Raw genomic sequence first — 27,747 nt, forward strand, 5'->3', positions numbered from 1 at the left:
TGTTGATCAACACAAATAATCATATGTTTTTCTTTCTTGTTTGTTTGGGCTACAGTCCCAAGTAACAATGTGGGTACAAATGAAATGAAAATAAAATAATTCAAGTTAAATTAATTAAAACAAATACAATTAAAATGTCTAAATTCTAATCTAACTATACTTTGCCAAATTATTCTTTTTGGGTGATATTTAATTGTTAACATAAATTCTGCAAAGCCAAATCATTTTTTTGTTTTTGTTTCAGATGCCAATGCCAACATTGAATTTCAAGACCGCTTAAAATATTTAATTTCAACTGTTCTCACCCCACTGTTACTACTGCCACTTCCATGGTGAGTCCAATATGAAAGTGCTTCCTGTGTGAGGAGACTGGCTTCCTGTCCTGCTCTGCATGGCTGACTCGGGCTGAGCGTGGCGACAGACTCATCTTATTCTGAGCTCTGTTCTACACAACAGGGAACCGTATCTGAACAGTATCCTTACTTGGTAATCCAAACAGATTGGGGGATAAACACTACCCAGACTAAATCCATGGCTCTGCAAAAAATGTTTTGGATCAAACCCCCAATGTTGAGGGATCAGCTGAGTGTGCATCTGCATATTCTTTATGAGGCAGATGCTGCTGATAAGAAGCATTTCAGATGCTGACAGGTCTATTTTTCTCACTATCTCAGTCCACAATTAATAGAGAAGTTGGTTTATTTAAACAAGGGACTTTTAGTGTAAAAACACCTTTAACTCTTTTGTTTGGACATAAGAGGAGAATCGGCTGCTGTTGAGGTGAACATGAAGTCCTTAAGATCAAGTGCATTTACGAGCAGAGCGTATCATCAGTTCCTGGAAAAAAGATTCCAGATCAGATTAATCAGATTAATGGCGCAGGAACATCAACCCACACTGGAAATTAATGACAACATAGATAGCAACTTCGTAATAAGCTTTAAAAAATGTCACTTAACCAAAGTACTAATATCATGATGTCCTGCATTTATATGTGTACTTTAGTACAGCTGATTATAAAAAATAGTGAATACAATCCTCACTTAGCAGCTTTTCCTGCTCTTCCAATCATATGATGATATTGCCCTTGAGATTAAGTTTGCATTGTTGAGTTATAGAAGATTTTTGAGCACAAGGATTTATCATCCACGTTGGTAACTTGACAAACTCAATCTACTTATGAAGATCATGCAATATGATGAAAAGCACCAGATCAGCTATTATGCAATACACAATATGGTGACTGTTTTCTCCGTTTCTTTATCCAAGGTTTATGAAAACTGTAAACCTTATACAGTGCTAGTTATAATAGTAGAGTATTAGTTTGTTATTACTGAAGCAGAAACATAAAATCTGCTTTTTTGTTGCAACTGGCTGAGCTGAGCGTAATACATACTGCTGGAAAATGGTATTTATAACTATGGATTAATATATATGTATTAATGTAGCATAATGAGGTTCAAATACCATTTAAAATTCGACATTTCTGTGTGTGTTGCTATCTGCGGGTCAGGGGTCACTCACAATAATGTTAATATGTATGCATAGACATGCACGTTATTATATGGGGATACACACAGTAGAGTGGCCAAAGGTAAATCCCCCAGAGCCCATGTTCAACCCCTCTTAACTCCAAATCATAGCTGGAGGATTAGAGAGTGTCGTAAAGCCACAATGTCACTGTGCGTGCAGACCTCGCAGTGAAAAGTCGACTAATTCTTGTTTTACTTTCAGGCTTGAAGAGTTTACACTGCCTGTCAAGCTGGAGACAAACAGAAGGTGAAAGCAGCTCTCAAATATAACCACAGGCTGAAACACCTATACCCTCTGTTTACAGAGACTCTGAGGGCCTTTTCACTGTTTAGCTGTGGATTTCCGCTCCGGAGCTATCCTCCGTATGAACATGCATGCCAGCCCATTTTCTACAATGATAACATTTACTCTGCTGAAGGTGGGGTGAAAGCAAAACAATGTGTGATGAAAACACGCTGCAATACATTTCTCATACAGAAGGACAGAAACTGTATTCCCTCATGCAGCTTGAGTTGTGAAATCTCACAGCCTGTGTCTATCCCAGAGACCATTAGACTTAATGGAACAATTTGTAATCACATCACATCACATCCGACCCATGACAGGTGGCTTTGTGGGACTTTGTTTTCAAGCGCTCTGCAGTCTGATGTTTTGGAGCTTGCAAGAGCCAGTGGGGATGTGTTGAGTGCTCAGATAGGAACTGCGAATATGTCAGATCCTGTGTTGGATCAAAGCAGCCATCACTCTCGCTCTGTCAGGAAAGACAAAATGCAGACTGTCACATCTGGCTCGCTGCTTGCTGCCGCTTCTGCAAAAGCTCAAAGCGCGCTCTGACATCTTAGTTATCTCTGTCATCACATTAATTCCTTTTAAGCTTCTCTGCTGCGCTACCAGCACGCCTCTCTCACTTTTACAGGGTGAACCTTGAATCAGAGAACATTAGTGCTTGTAAGACCCAATGGCGAGAGAAGGTGAGTTGAAAAGAGGATGTCAGGGCCTTGTGCTTGTGAGTGTTTACATACTCGGGGATGTGAATAGAGTCTGAATTGCCTTGGCCTTGCCAAACAGAATCAGGCCAGAGGTTGCATGGGATAGAACATAATGGCTTTGGAAGGAGTAAAAGCTTCTATATGTAAACACAAGTGCTCTGTTTATTGAATTAAAGGAATGTCAGCTTCCTAGACCTGGCACTGTGTGGGAGTGTGGTTGTCTGCGCGTGTGTGTGTGTGTGTGTGTGTGTGTGTGTGTGTGTGTGTGTGTGTGTGTGTGTGTGTGTGTGTGTGTGTGTGTGTGTGTGTGTGTGTGTGTGTGTGTGTGTGTGTGTGTGTGTGTGTGTGTGTGTGTGTGTGCAGGGAGTTTGTTCCCTGTAATACTAATGGGATCTGATTGCTCCTGATCTCACTGAGGTGGCAGAGTCTCTCCCTTCAGGCCATGTTAACGTTTCTTTATGGAGTGGATAGTGCATGTGGATGAACAGCTGACAACTGTCCTTCCCTTCCTTTTTTCTTTCCCAAAGCCACGCTCGATGACACCAAGGGACACGTTGTTTTTTAGAGCAGTAGAAACATATACCAGCACTTTGGCAGCAACAAACATCCCTCTAGTCAGTTTTTGCATAAAATGTAAAACAGAGCAAAGACAGATAGAAATATATTTCCTGGCTGAAACATGTCCAAAAAAATGTTAGATAATAGGAAGGTGACACGAGGACTGACTGCATCCGTCTCCTTTTAGGATGGGAGTATAAAACGTGTAAATAAGTGATTCAAAATACATTAGCGGAAACAGTCCCAGGGGCTTTGGAGGCCGATGCATGAAACAAGCTCGTATTTGTTTTTGTTCGACACAGGTAGCTTCAGTTCCCACGGGAGGATTGCTGTTAATGACTTAGCCGAGAGAGAGCATATAGGTGTTAGGGTGGGTTGGGATAAAAGAGAAGGGAATAAAAGCAAGAGCAGGAGTTAATCAGCAATAGCTAGTCTTTCAAATGTATGCAGACGTGTTGAGGTTTGTACTTTGAAAGGTTTTCATGCAATCTGTGCGATTTCAAGGTAACTCAGGCAATGGCAGCGGTGTTTATTACTGTCAAATTATTGTTGAATCTGACTCCTCGAGACCAGATGATGAATTCTAATGTGTGAAATAGTGCTTAGGGTAAGGTTTAATTAATTAAAGGCATTTTGGGATATTAACTTTTGATTTACATGGATTAGTTTGACACAATCTTAGACAGCATGGACTATCATGAGGCACATGTCAACTCAAAATCTAAAAGTTCCCAATTCAATCCCCAATTACTCCAGAGTGTCAGTGTATACGAGTTCATGTGAGAGTGTGAGTGTTGGCATGTCTTGTAAAGAGCTTTGAGTGGAAACAAAAGTGCAAAATGCAGTCCGTTTTTATAGTAGGTTGTGTACCAGACTATTTGATGACAGGGACCGGTAACTTGCGATAGTATACACTAGGCAATAGTCTGGCGAATAATTTTTTCATATCTCTTACATAAAAACCAATAAATGTGAATGTATTCCTTTTTATATCAACTTCATCATGAGCTGTGTATTGATTTTGTAATGTTTGCAAATTTAAACCTGCTCTGGGCCTCGTATCCAATCCCTGTTCTCTGTGACTGCGCTGTTTCTTAAGACCCAGGCCATGTATTACTGGTCTCCAATTGTGAGCCATTGTCAAACCTGAAGCCTTAAACACGGCCTGTTTCCCACAGATTGAATCCCTGTCTTGTTGGTCACCTTGCCCGCCAGCCATTTGTGCCCCAGTCAATCCTCAGCGGCTTTAAGTGTGTCAGGGCTGGGACAGTGGGACAGCAGCGTCCACCATAGCCCGGGGCTTTATTATCTCCATCTGTTTCCTGCGAGCAAACCCCAGCTGTGACGAAAAACAGTGGGGCTTTTGGGAAAAGCAGCAGCCTGATTTAGGAGTCCCAGCACTTCCTCCTTCCATTCTCCTTCGTGCTGAGACTCCCACTGCAGCATTTCAGACAGGCACAGTCCTAAATGCTTGTACACATTTCGCCACAATTTTCTTACTTTTACTTCATTTTCATTCATTTCCTGCTTCCATTCAGAATCCATGTCTGACCCTTTAACCTCACTCATCATGCTCCTGTTGCTTTCCTTCCCCATCCTCTTCCCTTCCGCCACCTTTAACCCTCCCTGAAGAAAGCATGTAATGTATGGATGCTGCTCTCCCTGAAGGCCAGAGAGACGCTCACCCTTGGGTTTATTCTCCTCTAACCCTCCCTTTATGTTAAACTTCCTGTCAGCTCATTTGCTTGCATACATGCAAACCCACACACACACGCTCATGCTATAGAGGCATCCTGATCCGTCCCCTCAGTTTTCTCCTACTTCTCCTCTCAGTCTTATCAATAATTCAAGTCTCACTCATGGCAGCGCAGCCAGGCAGCTCTGGGCTTTGAACAGAAGGTCAGGCCTCACCAGGGCCTCGGGATGGCATTAATTAGATACTTCCTGGTGCCCCCAAACAAACATCTCCACACTGAAACTGCTCTCATTAGCCTTCTCCTCACAGCAGGTCCTGAAGACTCTGACATCTTTACAATAACACCAAACGCTTTCGTCTTTAACTGCTCGCCCGGGAGGGGTCTCTGCCTGTTGCCCACCTCCCCACACACACAGATACACACTCACATAATCAGACGTTACGAGGAAGAGCATAAACAAGCTATTCTGGTCTCTGTTCTCACTAATACCAGTGTTTATGCTCTTACTCATCCCGTTACACTCTGCTTTGACCTACAGGCTGACCTGGGATGGGCTGATCCCCCCCCATTCCCCTCCTCGTCTTTACGTCCCACTTACCCTAGTTTGTGTCCCAACACCTCTTACAAGAGTGATGGCTCACTCACGCTCCCCATCAGGCCGTCCGAGGCAGCCACCTCCATCCTGATCTGTGGCCATCCGTCTCTCTGGCAAAGGGAGTAGAAGGAGGAGGACGATAAAGCAAAAGTGGTTAAGGCAGACAGATATATAAAAGGAGAGCTAAAGTGTTAGCTTTGAAAGTCTTGTTAAGTCAGTCTTGTTGAATGGATGGTTGAATAGACCAGTGATTCTCAAATGGGGGTACACGGACCCCTCGGGGTAAGGGGTACAGCAGGGGGTACGTGAGATAAAAAAAAATAAAAAGGTTAATTAAAAAAAATACCATGCATCATTACAAAAATAATCTTAGACAATAAGTTAAATAGAAAACACAATTTTATATAAAATATTCCTAGAACCACTAAGGGGGTCCTCGTATAAACATGTTAAATGTGTGTATTGTATTTATAGTTTTTCATAATATATCATTTTGTTCATTGGTTTGTTAAACATATATTACTTCAATTGAAAAACTCCTTGGAAAAATCTTTTTTTTCCTGCATAAAGATGAAAATATCCTTTGTTTGTTGTAATTCGTGCATGAAGGAGTTAATAAATCAAACACTGATGGAACATCACTATATTGTAATTATTTATATGGCTTTTTCTGTCAAAAAATATCCGGGGTCGGTCAGGGGGTACTTGGCTGAGAAAATGTTTCAAAGGGGGTACATTACTGAAAAAAGTTTGAGAAGCGCTGGAATAGACCATCCAGACTTTTTCTTACACAAACTATGTATGGGATGCCTATAGGATTATTATCTCTGGTGGGGACGAGTCTGCCTACAGGTGGGAGATGGACCATCTGGTGACCTGGTGTAGGGTCAACCACCTGGAGCTCAACGCCCTAAAAACTGTGGAGATGGTCGTGGACTTCAGGAAGAATGCAGCCCCGCCCGTCCCCATCACTCTGTGTGACTCCCCAGTAACTGCTGTGGAGTCTTTCCGCTTCCTGGGCACCATCATCGCCCAGGACCTCAAATGGGAGCAGAACATCTGCTCCCTCATCAAAAAAGCACAGCAGAGGATGTTCTTCCTGAGGCAGCTGAAGAAATTCAACCTGTTAAAGACAATGATGGTGAACTTCTACACCTCCATCATGGAGTCCATCCTCACCTCCTCCATCACCATCTGGTACGCTGCAGCCACAGCCAAGGATAAGGGCAGGCTGCAACGTGTCATCCGCTCTGAAGAGAAGGTGATCGGCTGCAGTCTGCCATCCCTCCATATGCCTCCAGAACCCTGAGGCGGCCAGGGAAGATAGTGGTCGACCCTTGCCACCCTGGAGACAAACTGTTCACCCCCCTCCCCTCTGGCAGGAGGCTGCACTCCATCAGGACCAAAACCTCTCGCCACCTGAACAGTTTCTTCCCCTCCGCTACCGGCCCCTTAAATAAGGCACAATGTAGAATCTATATGCATTACATTAATCAACACAATGTTCAAATACTGCACATATTTCATATTTTATATTCTATAATTCACTGCACTCTATTTCTCTATTTCACTGTAAATTACTGCTTTATTTTATTGCTATCTAACTATATTTTATTACATTGTTTTGAGTTGTATTAGATTTTGTTTTAGATTTTATGTATGCACCTTGACATCAAGTCAAATTCCTCGTATGTGTGAACCTACCTTGCAATAAACCCCGTTTCACAACAGATTAAAAAAATAAAAAAATAAATAACAAATGTGAAAAAACAGAATACCGTATTGTTAAAATACAGTATTTATCCACATTCATGATACAAAAAAGTCTTCATATTAATAATAATAATAAAAAATCATATGTGTCCGAAAGGGAGTAGGAGGAAGCAAATGCTTATTAATTCTCACCCCTTACTTGATCAATGATTGTCCTTTAAATCATTATGCAAGTTATTCCTACTTACATTTACATTTATACATACAATAATTTCTCATCTTCAATCATATCTCTTCATTCTCATAGTTTTCCAAAAAAGTGTTTCTGTACATCCTTTTAAACTGAATTATGCTTGTGCTTTGTTTTAACTCCTGCTCCCAACCATTCCATAAAATCACCCCACAGATTGTTAAACTCATACTTCTCAGAGTTGTTCTGACCTTGAGTTGTTTCAAATGTAGATTTCCTCTCAAATTATACCCACCCTCTCTGTCTACGAACAATGTTTTTAATTTCCTAGGAAGTAGATTATGTCTTGCTCTGTACATGATTTGTGCCGTTTTAAATTTAACCAGATCAGTGAACTTCAATATGTGTGACTTCAAAAATAATACATTAGTGTGTTCAAGATATCCTACATTATTGATAACTCTTATAGCCCTTTTTTGTAATGTGCATAACGGCTGTAGGTTGGTTTTGTACGTGTTTCCCCAAATCTCCACACAGTAAATCAGATATGGCAATATTACATTACATTACATTACATTGCATTTAGCTGACGCTTTTATCCAAAGCGACTTACAATAAGTACATTCGACCAGGAAGATACAACCTTGAAGAAAACAGAATCATATAAGTACATCAGGTTTCATAGAGCCAAACATTTCAAGTGCTACTCAACTGGCTATAGATAAGCCAGTCCTTTATTAGTATATAAGTGCTCTGTTAGCAATTATTTGTTAGTAATTCTACCCCTGGGGCTGAAGTCGAAAGAGATGAGTTTTCAGTCTGCTGTCCTGATGTCAATGGGGAGCTCATTCCACCATTTTGGAGCCAGGATAGCAAACCCACATGTTTTTGCTGATGGGAACTTGGGTCCCCCTCGTAGCGAGGGTGCAGCGAGTCGTTTGGCTGATGCAGAGCGTAGTGCACGCGCTGGGGTGTACAGTTTAACCATGTCCTGGATGTAGGAAGGGCCAGATCCATTCGCAGCATTGGTATGCAAGTACCAGTGTCTTGAAGTGGATTCTAGCAGTTACCGGAAGCCAGTGAAGTGAGCGGAGGAGCGGAGTGGTGTGGGAAAATTTAGGAAGGTTGAAGACCAGACGAGCCGCTGCATTCTGGATGAGCTGCAGAGGTCGGATGGCACATGCAGGTAGACCAGCCAGGAGGGAGTTGCAGTAGTCTAGGCGTGAGGTGACGAGAGCCTGGACCAGAACCTGCGTGGCTTTCTGGGTCAGCTGGGGACGTATCCTCCTGATGTTGTAAAGCGTGTATCTGCAGCAACGTGTTGTAGCAGCGATGTTTGCAGTGAAGGACAGTTTGTTATCTAGGATCACACCCAGATTCCTTGCAGTCTGAGTCGGGGAAACAATAGAGGTGCCGATGTTGATTGTCAGGTCAAGAGTGGGACAATCTTTTCCTGGAAGGAAAAGCAGTTCAGTCTTGTCAAGGTTGAGCTTGAGGTGATGAGCAGACATCCACTGAGAGATGTCTGCTAGACAAGCAGAGATGCGTGCGACGACCTGGGTCTCTGAGCGGGGAAAGGACAGAATTAATTGGGTGTCGTCAGCGTAGCAGTGGTAGGAAAAACCATGCGGGATAATGACTGATCCGAGCGAGTTTGTGTACAGGGAGAAGAGGAGGGGACCAAGAACAGAGCCCTGAGGGACCCCTGTAGTTAATTGACAAGGGTCAGACTCTGACCCTCTCCAAGTCACCCTGTAGGTACGGTCTTTGAGGTATGACGTGAGGAGGGAAAGTGCAGAGCCTGAAACTCCAAGTTCTTGGAGAGTGCGAAGGAGGATCTGATGGTTCACCGTGTCGAATGCAGCAGACAGGTCCAAAAGGATGATGACAGAGGAGAGGGAGGCTGCTTTAGCCGTGTGCAGTTCCTCAGTGACAGCAAGGAGGGCAGTTTCTGTGGAGTGACCTCCCTTGAAACCAGACTGGTGCGAATCCAGAAGGTTGTTCTGATGGAGATAACAGGAGAGTTGTTTAAAGACAGCGCGTTCAAGTGTTTTAGACAGGAACGGTAGGAGAGAGACAGGCCTGTAGTTTATAACATCAGACGGGTTGAGAGTGGGTTTCTTTAGGAGAGGGTTTACTCTTGCCTCCTTAAGACTGTTTGGAAAGTGACCAGAAGTTAGAGAAGTGTTGATGAAATGGGTGAGAAACGGTAGAATATCAGGAGCGATAGTCTGAAGGAGGTTTGAAGGGATAGGGTCCAGAGGACAGGTGGTAGGGCGGGCAGAGGTAATGAGGGTAAGAACCTCACTTGGAGAGAGAGGGGAAAAGGGTCTTTGGGTTCAAGAAAAGCGCTATAGAAATAAAATGTATTATTATTATTGTTATGTTTATGTTGTCTAGTATTAATTCCACCTGTGGATTTGTTTTATGTTTTCCAAATAACATAATCTTTGTTTTGCTTATATTTAATGATAATTTGTTTGTGTCAAACCAATGTTTTACTTTAATCATTTCTGCTGTTATCACTTCCATTAGCTCTTTCAAATTGTCACCGGAACAAAAAATATTAGTATCATCTGCAAATAAAATACATTTAAATATATTTGATACTCTGCAAATGTCGTTGATGTATATTATGAACAGCTTTGGACCCAACACGGACCCCTGATGTACTCCACAAGTTATGTTCATGTATTCTGATTTATGTTCACCAATTTCAACAAATTGTTGTCTGTTGCTTAAATAATCTCTCACCCAGTCTAATCCCACCCCTCTGATGCCATACCGTAGTTTCTGATTTTGAAAATGTTGGGTACAGAAACACAAACACTTTCACCCTGCCTGCAAGCTGCGAGAGGTTTTGTTTCACCACTACTATTCCAAAATAGGCATCTGCTTTAGAATACACAATATTAAAATGTCTATATCTATTTGCAAGTTGGATAAAATGAATAGTCTTCAGCCATGCTAGTGTCTCTGTGAAGTTGTTCTTCAGTAGGCCTACATGCTAACATGAAGCATGTGCAATAACCATGTTCTTAATTTTAGCTATGTGAGCATGCTAACACTTGCTACTTAGCATTAATCTGAAAGTGTGGCTACATTTGAAATATCATTTGTGTTGCCAGTGTTAGACTGTAGTTGAAACACATTGCACAGGAACATCTGAACAATTATCAATACATTTCACTCAAAACCTCACATGTGAACCTCACGGCAGAGTCCTGCGGGTGGTATTTTTTCAAACGCTTTTTTCCGGGTTCGGTTCTGGGTAAAACAGATGATGCGGGTCGGGTCGCGGGTGTTGCATAATAAATATATTAAAATAATAATAATTTTGTTTAAATCCTCAGACCTCTCCCTGCGGGACCGCACATAATCATGGCTGCTGTGCGCGCCACATTCAAAATGGCTGAGGTGAAGCTCTCTAGCGGAGAATACAGCATTTTCAATAACACGTCCTCAAGAGCGAAATCCAACGTCTGGGAAGATTTTGGTGTCATCCTAGAGATGGAGAAAAGAACCAACATCCCACGCTTTTTGAGACAAATATGCAACTGCGTGTGTTAATAATTGCACATTTTTACTGCTCATATATGCGGGTTCGGGTCGGGTTGCGGATCTTGTGCCGACGGGTCGGGTTGCGGAACTAATTAGCAATATGTGCGGGTAGCGGGGCGGGTTCGGTATTGCACGTCGCGGGTGCGGGGCGGGAGCGGGTCTTGAAAATCAGACCCGTGCAGGACTCTGCCTCACAGCGGTGGTGGATACAGAAGCTCAAGGAATCACTAGACGCTGTATAATTGACCATGAATGGCTATTTAAAAATGAATGGCATCCATCCAATAGCTGTTGAGATATAGGCTACCAGTCTGTAACTAACCTGTGGACCGACTAACTAACACTGCCATCAAGAGCCATTCAGTTACAACTATGACACTCATTTTTGATTCATTTTCTTCAAGAAGCATGACAGTAAAGTTACACAATAAACCTCTGTCCAACTGACAGAGGACCATCAAGGTCAACCCAACTGGTTTATGGGCATGACTTCAACAGGGCCTTTAAAACCTCTCCTATGTTGCCGTCCTTCACTGTCAAACTAATCCATCTAAACGTCGTAGCACAGTTGCCATATACTATATACTGAAACACACACATAACTCCACTGTAGGCTAACAAGACACTGGTTATCACTGAGACATGCAGGGGAATACAGAGCACACAGTTTGCCTTGAGGCATTCACATGGGCTTGTCTTTCGATCAAGATAAAGGATGAAGGGGTTGTCTTCCTCTCCTGCATAGTAAGTCTGATTTAAAGCTAGAAACAGGAAGAAGCCAAGATCCTTCTCCCTCCCCTGCTACTTTCGTTATTGATTGAAGACCAGCAGGGAGAATAAATCACCTGGCTATGCATTGGTGTGTCATTGAGAGACAGACGGGAAGCTTAAGATTTGAATCTTCTGTGTCTCCCAACACCTGAAGCCTCCAGCATACTAAAGATCACTCACATCCTTATAGAATCCACCGAGGGTATTTTTTGCCGTTTCTTATACTCTTCATTTTTCCTCATTGTCAATGTTGTTCCCTCACAAAGACAATTCAGACCTGAGCTCTCTTCGTTATCCCTGACCTCCAGGATACAATGTCACCAGTCTAAATATTGGTTTTCATGAGCTCCTCATTTCTTTTTAAATCCACTGCCTGAAAACAATGGCTGGTGGAATTGGAAATTAATTGTGTTCCATCAGAGTTGATTACTAGGGAGGTGTGCTCATGTTTGTTTGTGAGAGTGTCTGTGCATGTGTGGACACTGCGTGGGCTGGTGAATCATAAATCTATTTTGGTATCGGAGAGAAGCAACACTGAGCGTATAATTACAGTCATCTCTGTCAGTGACGGGAAGTCTGATGGAGATCAGGATATGATGGGCCCTTCAGGTTGATTGAAACACACTCATGGAAAAAAAAAAAACACTAAGCAATTACCTACAGATGCACCTAGGCCTACAAGTACATTGATATACAGAGTACAAGTATGTGTTATGGAAATAATTGTCATAGACGCCAAGATGTGACATACAGGACAAACATTGACGTCTGTTTACCTCCTTTAAGGACACAGGCTGCTTAGCCAATAATGTTATTGTTCCCATTCTGTGACCGGTCAATACTGGGTCACAGATGGTCTGTGTTGTGGGTACACTGGGACACTTCCTTCTCTGTATTTGTGGACTCCAAGGTGAAATCTTCGAGGTCATAAGTGTCCGACGCAAGTAGCTCAGTGTTCCCACACTGTTTAGGCTATCTTCTCAAATATGTTGTTTACTCTCTGCGAAACCAGTTAGATGGGCTGGCAAGAGAGAGGCTCTCCAGAATTGACGTGGCAACTCTACCGTGAAGTCAGAACCTCTGACTCTTGGACTTGTGATGTGAATCCTCCGGCCGTAACTCCAAATAAACCATCATGTGTTTGACATCAAAGCTACTGCTCCTACCGTGTCTCCTTCCTGAGTCGGTGACTCCCACTGCATAGCTACACAGAAGTTTCCTCTACAGTATGGAAGAGCAAAAATATCTCTTCATTATTGAATATCATGGCTTCCCCTTCGAGGTTTCCCCTCCAAGAAACGACACTTTGCTCAACACGCCAGGAGCTCGTCATACACTTCCTCATCAGAGACTACAGGCTATTTTAGGTGGGAATGAAAGGTTGCTTTTGAAGGTGTGGATACTTTCTCTAGATTATTCCCCTTAAAAAACAAGCTTCTCAGTGTCAGTGCTTCTTCAAGGAAAGAAACCTTCTCATAAAACTAGCACCAGGCACGATATAATACATAATGCATGATTTCAGTTCTAAACCTGTTTGTTAAAAACTGTTTTCACCAAGTGTAGGACATAAGGAAAGGAGCTTTCTTGTTTTTAGCAATGCAAGCAGCTTTCCGTTTCTCAGTCAGTTAAAAAATTAAAGGTCAAACTGAATTTAGAATGTATTTTTTATCTGGCGCTGGAAGCTACACCTTTTTGGCATTTGTCCATGTAAGTCAAAACAAATATTTTCCTATTAACTTTTCTTTGACCTTGATAGAAGACGTTATAAATTGTAGGAAAGCTGGGGAACAGAATTCATAAAGACTTATGAAAATACAATGTTCACACTATCCAACTACAGAATTTGATTACCTCTTTAGTTCCAGGTCATTTCATGCAGTTTAAGAACCTCCCTCAGCAGAAAAGACAATCACAGTCACAGTCCAAGGCTTAATGTGCACCTATCTTGCTATTTCTAGGCATATATTATGGGTCTCAGATATATTAAAATATATAAAAAACATGTCTATGATGTGTTTTGTTCAAAATAACAAACAGATCATGCATTTTAGACATCCCTCATATCCCTCTATTTCAGCCCTGTTAGGGAACTGCTGATTCAGGGTCCTGAGCTTGAAAAAAATAAAAGAGGAGGTGGAGCTAATGCCTGCTCAGAATTACACGGCAGATTCAGCTCAATGCTCCCGTGACTAAATGCCGTCATGTTCCAAACCACATCAAGGATTATTTCTGAAACTGTATGGAGCTCAAATTATTTTTCTGCGGGTTTACCACAAGGTGAGTTCCTTTTTTTATTTCCTGCTTTTTTACACATACTCTCTCCAGTACAGGTTAGCTCTGAGTGTTAGCGATGCTTGCTAATGTAAACAAAGACCATATTATGTCCAAAACAGTGGGGCATTGTTTCTGATAGCAACTTTCTGATAGTGCCGTGGGTCCACATTTCCGATATTACGTCATATCGGACGTAAATCTGGATCAGCTCCATTGTACCACCGTTTTTAGAGATTTGGGCATGGAGGAAAATACATAAAAAAGTGTATTTTGCATAATAAGTGACTTTTAAGTCAAGTGAGGTCATCATGTGTCTGCCAAGCAAGTCGAGTCTGAAGTCATCATTTCCATAACTCCAGCCCAACTCAAGTCCCGTGGTCCACCTCTACTGACTGTAACATCTCTTTAATAGGCAAATGTGAGCCTAACAACAATCAATTCATATGTTCAAATTATACTCAAACATCACTGTGTAGGCACTATTTTTGCGACAGTCTCACAGAGCCACTCGATTGGTTATGCACTGTGACAACATGATGTCCTGACACAGTATTAGTAGTTGTTGCTAAATTATGTATTTTTAATATGAAAATAAATAAATAATCTTTTAATTAAAAATGGAAGGTTAGAACCATGGCGCTTTCAGAGGCTGTCAGTGTCATGGCAACAACCTTGTTCCAATCAGCTGGGGACTTTGGCTGCATGCCTTCAGAAATACAATAACGTCAATAGAATATCGATTAAATATATATGTAAAAGAAGGATGCTCATATACACTCTGATAATGCCTTTAAATCACTGGGAGCAGGGGTCACAGGGCCTTAAAGCTACTTAAACAGTCTTAATAGATTTCTTCAATGATCCTCCTTTTGCCTTCTGAGGCTTAGGTTCAGCTCAGTACTCTGGACTTTAGGGATTCTCACTGGATGTGTTATTCAGGACAAATAGTTCATTTGCCAATGTGCTGTGTGCCAAATACACAGTGGTGTCGCTTCTCTTCAGCTGTGAAATTAAAACTGTTGGGGAATACAAAATAAAACCCTGGTGGGCGTCGAAGAAACGCTGTGAGGGGAAACGTATGGCTGACCTTAAGTGTGCATGCACATCTGTGTGCAGCGATGCACGCACAAACAGCACGTCTGTGTCTGGGAAAATGTTTAATGCATGATGATTCTAATTATAGTCTACAGTCTGTACAGTCTATAGTCTGTGTTTGCACTAGATTTGGTTAGGCCCCTTGCTGTCCTAGTGAACGCTGTGTGTGATTCAGTGTATGGAGTAATCCTGACCTTCATTATTGGATCACGCAGTGAAGGCAGGCGGGGGTCAAACACTCTCTGCTGGGCGGTGGTGGCAGTAGTAGTGAGGAGGAGGTAGACTTTATTAGCGATTAGCACAGAGCCCCAAGGGGAGCCAGCTTCAATTACTGCACACAGCTTGCTTCCCAAGCGAGAGAGCCTAACCGCACACTGCTAATCTGCAGATACAACATCTGGAGGAGACATCTCTCTCACAAGCCAACCAGATCTCTATAGAGTTCAGAGGAGAGGAGGAAGAGCTTGATCAGGAATGGAGCTGTGATTGAACCAAGAAGAGCATCAAGGGTACACCAAAATGTCAGCATCTCTTCTCTTATTTTCTCCTCCCTTCTCCTTTCCCCTCTCAGTTACGCTCTTCAGGATTCACGTGTCTAAGTGTCAGTCTGAAAATTACCAAAGCCTGCGAACGAGCTAATTTCCCGTTTCCATGGTCACAGAAGAAGCTGTCTCAGTATGTCAGATGTTAAAAAAGCAAACCAGCTATTAGAGCACTCAAACATGCACTGTCTGCACATGGCTTCACACACACACACATCAACACAAAAAGAACATGAAGACACACTTTCAGGCAATTTTGTGCAAACATTATAACGCTGTGAATTTGGGGCCTTTGATATTTCCTGTTGATGAGTCTTCAGTCACTGTTTCCACAGATGTTCATTTTATGAAATGATGTACATGGATTTGAGCTTCTGTTGTACGTGTTCAATATGTTGTGCATTATTAATGAAATGGTTTTTTCTTACAAATAAAACAAATACACGGAGGATTTGAGTCAGAATTGGTACTGAAACTGAAATGCTTTGGTATGAATATCAGTAGAATAGGACAAGGACAAAAGCAATATTTAAATAAAATGTTCCCAATTTGTTGTACAATGTGGTTGTGTGCATCAAATACAGTGAATGTCCAAACATTATAACACAATGTGACAAAGTTCACAAAGACCAAAAGAAAGTTTTGTTTTTGTGAGTTTGGTTTGGTGGAAATTGACAGAGAGCTTCAATAACTGACCTCGCTAATGCTCTTGTGGCAGAGTGGGACCTAATGATTGCAGCCAGTGTGTGATTGTTAAATATGATTGATTGTTTGACACGAGGCACTCACTGTTCTGTACTGCCCTTTTACAAGTCAAAGCTGTTTGTATGTTAGTGTGGTCTGAATCTTCCCATGCCAATTTATTGCCACTTTAAAAGTGGATAATTAGAAAGCATCCGGACTAAAAACGTCACAAACTGGCATGAGGTGATTTACGTGGAAAGACTAACATAGTTCTGTTTCGATTTTTCTTGGGTATCATGAATGGACATCAATGTGTACAACTCTGTGTTGTTGAATGGCAATAAAGGAACCTTGAATCTGTTTCATTATATAGACTCTATGCATTACATTAATGCACACAATGTTGACAATATTCCAGTTACTGCACGTTTTACAATCTATAATTTATTGCATTCTGTTTCAATGTAAATTACTGCTTTATTTTATTGCTATCTTAAAATATTTGTTATTACAGTGTTCTTAATATAGTTCGCTATCTGTGTTCTTTTTTTACATTTGTGTTTTTTATTACTTTTATGTATGCACCACGACACCTAGTCAAATTCCTCGTACGTGTGAACATGGTAATAAACCCGTTTCTGATTCTGATATCACAGGATCTTCAATAGCAGATGGATTTTGCCCAGTTGAATTGAAGATGTTTATTCCTTTAAGCTGTACAGTACACATTTTTGGCACATCAATTTTTGTATCCCTGAAACTTCTTGAAGCCTTTACCAAGGAGGATAAAAATACCCATCCATTCATGTCTGGATCCTTTGGGTTTCCAAGTTAAAACCAGGACAAGAGACAAACACTAGAAAGAGAGCCAGCGGTAAAAGCACACATTTCTCTGCGTATCCATCTGAGACAGCAACAGAGAGATGAGGACAGAGGAGACGGAATAAAGGAGTGGAGGAACTAAACAGTTCTCATAGCTGACTTTAAGAGATGATGATGACCCTGGGAAAGAAGTGTTTTTCTTTCATGTGAATTAGTCCACACAAGCTACCTAATTAGAGCTTAAGCTGACATTAATAAAAGTCACAGTTACTTACTGCTGTTTCTTAATACAATGAGAACGACGCCAGATATTACGCCCCAAGGGTCAACAGTTATTGTTTTGTAATTTTTTTATCTCAGCAGATCATATTTAATTGTCTTTTTGGCGAAATGCAGAGTAGGTTTATGTGTTAAGGCCCTGACACACCAAGCAGTCACCAGAGGACTCGCCGACGCCGACTGTTGCGTCGCGGTGTTCTCCTGCGTCTTGGCCATGTGTCGCACGGGAACACACCGCAAAGACTTCAGTGCGTGAGTGGCAATAACTCTCCTTACCAGCAGGCGGCGGTAGTGTGTATTCGTCATTAAAAATAGGCAACAACCGGAAGACAGAGAAGAAGAACAGACTGCGTGATATAAACAACAACAAATAGCGTGTGCAAACTGCAGCCTGGTTATGATCCACTGCTGTCTGCCCGTCTTTGGTGCTCCACAACTACCCGAAGGGGCAAGTCTCCTGTACCGGGTGTACTGGGTTCGCAGAGAATCCCACTTCTTCCTCAGCTCTTTCTCTGAAGCACACAAATAAACGATGTAACCATTGTGGCTAGTTAGCATGTCCAATTCATATCTATATGCAGTGCCAAACTGCACAGCTAGCAACAGCTAGCAACAAGATAACAACAAAACACAAGGTTGAAATAACAAATTACATTTCACGTTAACGTCACTGTACGCTGGCAAACAATAAAAAGCCAACAATATCTGCTAAAGAGCTCAATTGATGAAAAAGATAATCTTACCCGAGAAACCAAGTTGCGTTTCAATCTCTCGCTAGAGTCCGGTTTTCACTACTCGGTTCGAGTACCTTTTCTCTGTGATGTCGTACAGAGCTGGCCTCTCCTGGATCAAGGTGATGAGCAGGTCTTCGTTTGCGTCATTCCAGATCGCCATGATGAGATGAAAATGAATATCAGTCTGTGTGTGCCTTCTTAAATCGTTTGTTTACGTCCCTCACTTCCGTTTCGCTTCTCATGCACTGATTCGCTAGCTGAACAGCCAATCAGAGTGATTGTTTGGTCCAACTGCCAGACCCGATGCATGGCCGATTCAACATGTTGAATCGGCCATGCATCGGGACAGGCAGTCCAAATAAGGCGTGTCACGGTCGACGGTGCGGGACACACCAAATTGAGTTTGGGCGACAGGACACGCTTCGTCTCCCGATTTACGAAAACAGCCGAAATCGGCCTGGTGTGTCAGGGCCAAGGACAACAGTCTCAATGGCAATGACGTGTGCCCTGTCTAGATGCTGACCTCTAATCCACACACACACACACACACACACACACACACACACACCACACACACACACACACACACACACACACACACACACACACACACACACACACACACACACACACACACACACACACACACACACACACACACACACACACACACACACACACACACACACACACACACACACACACACCACACACACACACACACACACACACACACACACACACACCACACACACACACACACACACACACACACACACACACACACACACAGACAGAGAGACAGACAGACAGACAGACAGAAATCCCCTTTGCCCTACATGAGGTGTGAATGCGCCAATTGGATTACCTCTTGGACTGTGAGGATCTTTCCTTTGCAGATTATAGCACCTGATAGTGGCAGAACAGTGTGATCCTCTATAACAGGGGTCTGCAACCTTTTTGACCAAAAGAGCCATTTTGCTCCTTTTTCCAAAACATTTTTTTGTCTGGAGCCGCAAAACATATTTCATCGTTTTTTATTGTTATATCAGACAAAAACTACAGTTTTGTTTGCATTTATTAGGCTATTTATTACATGATATAAAACTGTTAACCTCTAATAAGAAACAAAGAACTCTTGGGAGGCTGTGGCTCAGTGGATAGTGTGCTGGACTTCGAATCACAGGGTAGCAAGTTTGAGTCCCACTGCGTCAGCATGTCGTTGGGCAAGACACTTCACCCCAAATTGCTCCTGTGGGGATTGTCCACAGAACTGAATGTATGTAAGTCGCTTTGGATAAAAGCGTCTAACAAATGACATGTAATAATGTAATAAGGGGAATTAAAAATAATACACAGGCCTACTTTAAAATAAATTAAACACAGCACTTGGAGAGTCCTCTGCACATTTGAAGGGAAAACAAATATTATTAAAATGGGCCCACTTTGAAATAAATAAAACATATAGCTGCACCCTAAAAAGAGTTAAAGGTAGGGTAGGTAAGAATGGAGAAACCAGCTCGAGTGCGCTAGAATTTGAAAGTACACAACCGGAAAAAATATGCCTCTTCCTTCAGACTTTCTTACAGAGTCCCTCCTCCAACACACACGAACGCGCACATGACCAATGAGGGCACGAGATAAGTTTGTGCACAGATGGAAGGCTGACAGGCAGGTAGGCCATCCAGTTACTTTAGCCGGGCCGGCTCAAATGATTGGTCGTGCTTTTTACAGCGCTACGGCTTCCAGAGATTAATTTGTGTATGTATTTATTGTCAAAGCATTTAATATATTCATTGCTATCGGGACGTTCCATGGAATATAACAAAAAGTGTTTTCTGAAATAAATTACATACCCGATTGAATTATGACTGAAGATCGTCAGCTGTCTTTCTCTCCCTCGTTGTTCCTCGATACGTAAAGGCTGCAGTATGAAGGTAGATATGGTGCAAAATGCCAGTGTGTAAAACCCTATGGTAAAACCTGATGTGAGCACTTGCAGAAAAAAAATCTGAGCTTGTGTGCATACATTTACACTTGTGTAAAATATCCACGTAACTGTGAACCAAAATTGAAGTCACAGAAGAAAAAAAAAGTTTTGTAGCTTGTAGAAAAAAAATGAACTTAGTGATGAAATGTTCACTTGCAGAAAAATACATATTTTTTAAATATATTTTCCATTACAACTGCAACTTTATTTATTACAACCTCTCAAATCAGTCATTACAACTTGACGAATCTGCTCTCTGGCAGTATAAATCGACGAATCTGCGGTCTTGACTTTTGCTACACTTCTTGCGATAAATGTGTCGCACAAGTAATTTTCACCTGTAGATGTGGGGGGAGGGAGGGGGGTTGGAGCGAAGGGGCGGAGCTATCAGAACAACGAGGCTCGGGTCAGTCACACAAGAGGCTTCTCAATACTCAAATTTCCCCTCCTCGACTCCCCTCCTCGGTTCCCCTCCTCGAGACTTAGACCCGCCCACAGGAGATGCGAGCGGAGGACCGAGGAGGGGAACCGAGGAGAGAGGAGGGGAAGCAGCAGACGTTTAAAGAAATGAGAACTCCTCTCCTCTGAGCGGTCATTTTAAAGAGCCGTCCGTTCATTATTACGTGGCAAGAGCTGCATCAGCTGTCCAGTGTTTTGTCATAGCGCTGTATCTCTGTTAGATCAGCTGAACATTGTTCCCCCACATATTTACTTTGAATTCATTGAGAGTGCGGTATAATGAGACAATAACAGGCTACAGATGCGGACACACACACACACACAAATATATTTATATAAATATATACAATTTAAAGTATGAGAGCACTCTCATAATAACGTAACACAATCAGAGACTGGATATATCCCCCCCCCCTCTCTGGTCGCTGAAATGGGGAATTGAAATTATGGGCCAAAAGTTGTATTTACAAGTAGGCCTATTAAAAGTAAGCAGAGGACACCAAACCAACTGAGACCCGTCTGTCCGCCGCATTTACGCACTGTACAACACACACCTACACACTCCTACCACACACACCTACAGCTCCTAAAGCATAAGCCGTTGTGTATTTTATGATATGAAGCAATGGTCTTAGAAAAATATCGACTCTTTGTTTGTATATATCTACTAAACTAAAGCAAATAAAGAGAGTAGGCCTGTTATACTGAGTGATATATATTATACACACTGCTCTGCTTTCTGCATGGACCTCACAGCTGTTCTCTCTGGAAACATCGTGACGCGATGAAAGCAGTTTCTAAAATAATATCCAGGGGATGCATGCATAGCTGTCATTGGCTGAGATAAGTCCGGCCGTACGTCACGCCTCCACCGTTCCCGGAAATGCATCCGTGGAGGAGCCGTGGAGGAACCATCAGTGTATCCTCGGTTAGAGCTCCTCCAGAGAGCCTCCTCGACGCTCGATCCTCGGTGTGCATTTAGAGAAATGAGATGTCCTTCAAAATGGCGCGCTGCAATTCATTTCCGGGTCACTACCGGAGGACCAAGGACCGAGGAGTCGAGGAGGGGAAATTTGAGTATTGAGAAGCCTCTACAGTCACAGCCATAGACATATAAACAGTAGACGCCGCATTGGCTGCTGGGGCGCAAGAAATACGGCCGCCATCTTGGACCGGTCATCCTACCCATATTGTACAGACATTCTACCCATAGACAGCAGAGGTTTCAAGATGCCAGAGCACTGTGCGGTGTATTGCTAGTGATGGCGAGATGAAGCCTTATGAAGCTTTCCAGCCAATTGGTTCGCAAAAGGGTTCATCTCATGAGGCTTCATCATGGGCTTCATTTGAACACAAACCCCCTGTTGGTCAAAGTGTGTATAACAGGCAGATTGGACATCTCAACAGTGTGCTCCATCTCATACCGAGTTCCCAATGAGTAAAGCCTTAGAATAACTCTAAACAACGAACATAAAATCATATTTTCATGCTAACAATATTGTTTTTATTCCAGTTGAATGATTGTGATTGAAAAGCCTAAGGAGGCTGGTAAACATTGCAAAGAGGGATTTGTATTCCTTACTAATATTCATAAACTTAACCATGTTGTAGCCTGAGAAAGGCTAAACCATATCAAAGAATACATTTATTAACTACATTATCTCATTTAGCTGTAGCTTTTATAAACAACAAAAAAGACGTATTGACGAGTCATTGAACCAGGAACCCTGCGATCGTGAGTCAACTGCTTTCCAGCTGAGCCACAGCACACACGCTAAATCTCCCTGAAAACACTGTAACATATTTATTCCTGTATTTATTCATTCATGTTTTTTTTCCTACATTTATTTATGCTTGTATCTATTTATACTTATGACATGTTCCGACCTCTATATAGGTGAGGTTTTGAGCTGTTTTAATTCCATCGTGTCACCGGGCCCGGGTACAGGAGGGGTAATATCGTTCTTATTATACATCCATGGGTATTATGAGCGTTGTGGTTCAACGGTTCAACCGATCTGAATCGCTTCCTGAAGCAGTCACTTGGTATCGACAGGCAGCGAGGCTTCGTTTGTCATCGATGACGTCACTGGCCCAAAACGATACAAGCCTCGATACATGCTTCACAAAAAGCTTCGGGGATTACTCGATACACGCTCCGAAGCCTCGGCGCAATACGTAACATCACTACGTATTGCTGTACAAATCGGCGGACGATTGCGAACAGGGGTCGGGGGATTACTTTTCACAAGTAAGATTCAACATTACTATTGGTTGTATTTTGTAAATAGAATATTATTGTACTGTATTGATGTCCGCCAGCGAAATCGTAGCCAGCAAACATTATGTTTATGGCCAACTGAGACTTTATAAATCATATGCTGCTGTAACAAGTGAATTTCCCCGTTGTGGGATGAATAAAGTAAAATCTAATCTAATCTATCTAGGAAGAAGAAGGAAGAAAATAAGCTTGACCTCCTTCTTAAAAATGTTTTGTGTTGACTCTCTCAAATCTCCCATTTTTATTTTGAAGGTTTCCCAAAGACAAAGATATGAGGAAGAAGTGGGAAGTTGCTTTGAGGAGGGAAGGGTTCACTGCAAGCGAGTCATCCGTGATTTGCAGTGAGCATTTTAAGCAGGACGAGTTTGACAGGACAGGACAGATTGTCCGACTCAGAGATGGTGTTATTCCCTCCATCTTCAGCTTCCCGGTTCACCTATGTTGCAAATGTATTATCTTTTCAATTTACACACGGCATCTATTGCACGTCTGTCTGTCCTGGGAGAGGGATCCCTCCTCTGTTGCTCTCCCTGAGGTTTCTCCCATTTTTCCCTTTAAACTGTGGGTTTTCTTCGGAAGTTTTTCCTTGTACGATGTGAGGGTCTAAGGACAGAGGGTGTCGTATTGTCATACTGATATTTTGTACAAACTGTAAAGTCCACTGAGACAAATGTAACATTTGTGATATTGGGCTATATAAATAAACATTGATTGATTGATTGACCTCCAAAGAGTAGGTGTATCATCATAAGGCTATTAGCATTCATACATGTAAATATTCTATTATCAATAACAGGGCAGGGTGAAATACCTATCTCTGTGTGTGTATATATATATATTATTTTCAAGTATTATGCTTCTTCATTTTAGCCGGAAAAGGGCAGGACTACGTCTACTTCCAGAAAAGCTGAAGAGAGCCTGTCTGTGGCCCCTCAGGACGACCCAGAAGCTTCAACCTCACACTCACAACTTCAGCCTAATTATGTGAGTATTTCTATTTTCAACATCATATCATAATGGTCCTAGACAAAGTAAAATCTCTCTTGTTTGCTGCCACTCATATTAAACACACTCACAAATAAACCCATACACACACAATTGAAGACATGTTGAACATGCATTCCTGGCACACACACACACACACACACACACACACACACGCATGATGCTGGCAGTGGCTTTGACAGGTGATGACTATAAGAAAGAATGTGGGCCATACTCTAGTTGTGTCAAAGTGATGTGTGTGAAGTGAAACATCACTCAAACCATGTTCATCCCTCTTTCTACTAGGATCATAGTTATGTCTTGCCTGCTTCTCCTACTGCTCTTAAGGCCAGACTCAATGAAGCTTTAGCAAGAGTGGAGAGTCTCGAGCGAGAGAGGAAGAGGGCAAAGACCACAGTGAGGAGTCTTTCGGGGGATTTGAGGGAAAAGAACCTCATTAATGAAGAACTCAAAGAGAGGCTTGATTTCTACTCAGGTAAGATGAAATTAGCACTTTGAAATTCATGTACATCTTACTCTTACACTCTTTATTAAACTCCTTTGTTATTATATGAAGGGGACTTATTAATTTTTTCTCATACAATTTCAGATCTTCAAATAGACTTCAAAGCAAAGCAGGGCCATGAGTACTCAAAGGACCACAGAGAGTTTGCCCTCACACTCCATCTACATGGTCCAAAGGCATACAAATACCTCAGAGAGACTACAAATCTTCCCCTCCCTCATCCACATACATTACAAAGGTAGTCTTAATGTTGTTCAATTTCATTTTTGGAAATTACGGTTGCAAATACGTTAAATAGCTACTTCTCAATTTTTTTACAGGTGGCTGTGTTCGGTGGATGGCAAGCCTGGCCTGAACAAGATGATGCTGGATATGCTGGAGAGAAGATGCCAGGAAGACCAGGCTAAATATGGATGTGTTGCACTCATGCTGGATGCCATGGCCATCAGAAAACATGTGCAATATAATCCACATAATCAGTCAATGTCTGGTTTTGTAGACATGGGTGATGGAAACAATGAGACCGATGTTACTACTGAGGCTCTTGTGTTCATGGTGGTTGGCCTACAAGGACATTGGAAGGCTCCCATTACATATTACCTGACGAAGTCTCTGTCACCTGAAACACAAAGGGTCCTTCTCAGTCATGCTTTGGAGGAGCTGCATGCACGGGGCATTCGGGTGGTATCTGTCACGATGGATGGGCATGCCTCCAACGTCAGCATGTGCAACCAACTTGGGTGTGAGCTGAAGGGAAACCCACAGGAGCCACTTAAAACCAATTTCCCGCATCCCTCGACTGGTGACAAAGTATTTGTAATGATGGATGCATGCCACATGCTGAAGTTGGCACGTAATATGTTGCAGGTAAATGATGATTGTTGTAGACCTATTTGTACAAGTTATGTCTCTGCTGCTAAAAGTTGTATCTAAATATTGTTGTCTGTTCATTTGCACAGTTATGGCTGGACGTGATGATCAACAATTTGCTGTTTGTACTTGTTTGAGCAGTGACTGAATCTTTCTCTGCAGGCATACAGTCCAATTGCAACGACCACCGGACAGATCAAGTGGAGGTTCATCAATCATCTCAATGATGTGCAAAAAAAGAACCACAAGATGAGGGTGTCCCTGGCTGCACAAACACTGAGTCGCTCCGTGTCAGTTGCTCTCCGCACAATGAGGGATCTTAGGTACTCTCAGTTTAAAGACTGTGAGGCAACGGCAGAATTCATTGAGGTAAACCGTTAGTGATTATAGAACCAAGTACGTGTTGTTTTTTTTTAAATAATTGATCAAAATGTGATTTGAGCATCAGGAACAATTTGTTGATAATTCTCTAAGTTCAACATGCAAATATTTTCATGAACCGTGATATTGCATATTCATAAATACAAAAGTTTGTATATAACCTTACACATACCTTCACACATTTTAGAGTGGTAAAGCTCTGTGTGCTGTAGCACAAAGCAGGCCTATGGAGAGAAGGAAGTCAAGCAAATACTAAGTTTGCATGTTGAACATACAGTTTAGAAATAAGTACTCTGTTCTCTTTATATCTTGAATAGATGGGTATTGATTACAACTATCTGATACCTAATGAAACACTGTAATGCTAGTGATTTAGATGCCAATATTTCTTTATAGATTATTGACAGGCTGTTTGACACAATGAATGGACGCAATCCTCGTGCCAAAGGATTCAAATCTCCCTTGGGTGCTTTGAATTGGATAGAGAGGAAAGCATTTTTGTCAAGATCCAGGGAGTACTTGCTCACTTTGGTGACAAAAGATGGAACACCACTTCACCGATCTAAGAGGTCTATTCAAATAGTGCTTGTTATTCATGCATGAAAAGTTCACGACATGAGTTCAACGATACTCTGTTCCGTTATGCATCGAGTTCATAAGATGCTCTGTTCTCTACATCAGGTTCATATGATGCTACTGTTACAATGTTTTTTCCTTTCGTTTTGTCTGCTAACATGATGCTCTTTTATTTCAATGTTTTTCTGTGTTCAGTTTTGTTTGTTGGAATGATCTTGTATTCATTGTTTTTGAGGTCCCAGATGCTTCTAAATAGTATGTATTACACAACATCAAGTTTTGCAGGTGTCAGAAGGAGGGTATGTATGTTGAAATGATGTTCTCTTGTTTCAATGTTTTTCAATCTGCAGTTTTGTTTCTATTTGAATGATCTTGTATTCAGTGTTTTTGAGGTCCCAGATGCTTCTAATGGTACGTATTACACAACATCAAGCACATGTAGGTGTCAAAATGGTATGTATTGCATGTGTTCTAGCATGTGTTCTTGTTCTCAAGTTATCCCAGTTCTGCAATTACATTGTTCCTAGTTAGCTAAGTGTCCTACAAGTATACTGTATATGTTTTGCCATGATCAGAGTAATAAAATGTTTTTCTTTTGCAGGTACTTGTCAGTCATCGGATTTGTCATTAACATCGACACGTTGATGCTGATGATTCCTGAACTGCTCCAAGTTCAGCAGTATGTCCTCACCTACAGGTTCAGCCAGGATCACTTGGAGCTCCTATTTAATTCCATCAGAGCGTCAGATAGGGTTGATGTTCTTTTAATTGCAATACATTCTGAAAATGACTTATGAGTAATGTATGTATTGTGTGCCTGTTTGCCATACAAGGTGGCTGGAATAACAATCCATCTGCACGCCAGTTCCAGGCCATCTTCCGCCGTCTGATGGTTCGGTGTGGTGTTTCACCTAGTGAGACAGGCAATGTGGCAGCCCAAGATCACACTGTGTCCCTGTCTGCGGTAGAGATGTCCTCTGCTGAAACTGCTGAAGAGCACCCATCTCCATTCGCCAACATTTCGGCTGTTGTGAGTGACCACAGCTATCTTCCCACTCGGTTTGGTGGTCTGGTGGAAAATGCGCTGGTCTACATCGCAGGATTTGTAGTCCGGCAGATTCTGCGAAAGCTGTCCTGTGATGTGTGCCGTGCAAGCTTGGTCAGAGATGCTGTACCTTCATCATTTGATGAGAGCTACCACCTTCTAGCCCTGAAAAACAACGGTGGCCTAGTGATTCCATCACAAGGCACAGTGAAGGTGCTGAGAGCTGCAGAGAGGGTGATTCGCCAAGCTTCAACAAGACAAGCTCCAAAGGTGTCGACAGTCACCTACATCGTCCGGGAGGAGATTGGAACGGAGGATGTTTTTCAGCTTGGGGAACACATTGAGGAGACGCAGTTTGGCATTGACAACCATTATTCCAACTTGTTGTCATTGGTTGTGTCTGTGTTTCTGAAATTAAGACTACACCACATTGCCAAACTCACCTCTCTTGACCTGCAGAAAGGGAGCACGAGAAAGAAGCTCTGCAAAACAGTCCTCTTTCAGGGCTTTTAGCTCATTTAAACTTTCATGAGCAACTTTGTGTAAATATGGTTTGGGGCGGGGTGGTGTCATGTTCTTGTGTTTAACTTGAACATTT

At 42.1% G+C, this 27,747-nt stretch overlaps 2 protein-coding genes across 2 annotated transcripts; both read left to right on the top strand.

Annotated features, from left to right (window-relative positions):
• Positions 1-22,690: 22,690 nt before the first annotated feature.
• Positions 22,691-24,373, top strand: LOC117556962 (THAP domain-containing protein 6-like; the record flags this gene model as incomplete). Its single annotated transcript, XM_034232596.1, has 4 exons — positions 22,691-22,737; positions 23,020-23,197; positions 24,058-24,168; positions 24,362-24,373. Coding segments are annotated over 4 exons (348 nt in total), but the record flags the coding sequence as incomplete, so codon positions are not given.
• Positions 24,374-26,018: 1,645 nt separating this feature from the next.
• On the top strand, positions 26,019-27,747 carry LOC117556966. Its single transcript, XM_034232603.1, has 2 exons — positions 26,019-26,851; positions 26,938-27,747. Exons 1-2 carry the CDS (start codon positions 26,662-26,664, stop codon positions 27,660-27,662), a joined length of 915 nt encoding a protein of 304 aa, XP_034088494.1. The 5' UTR covers positions 26,019-26,661; the 3' UTR covers positions 27,663-27,747.

This window comes from Gymnodraco acuticeps, unplaced genomic scaffold (assembly GCF_902827175.1).
Source record: "Gymnodraco acuticeps unplaced genomic scaffold, fGymAcu1.1, whole genome shotgun sequence".
Classification (NCBI taxonomy): domain Eukaryota; kingdom Metazoa; phylum Chordata; class Actinopteri; order Perciformes; family Bathydraconidae; genus Gymnodraco; species Gymnodraco acuticeps.

Bases quoted from the DNA above. Each gene is read 5' to 3' on its own strand.
- LOC117556966 (XM_034232603.1), top strand. From the start codon at position 26,662: ATGTTTTGCCATGATCAGAGTAATAAAATGTTTTTCTTTTGCAGGTAC. The intron at 26,852-26,937 runs ATAGGGTTGATG...TTGCCATACAAG, and splicing joins TAATTCCATCAGAGCGTCAG to GTGGCTGGAATAACAATCCA.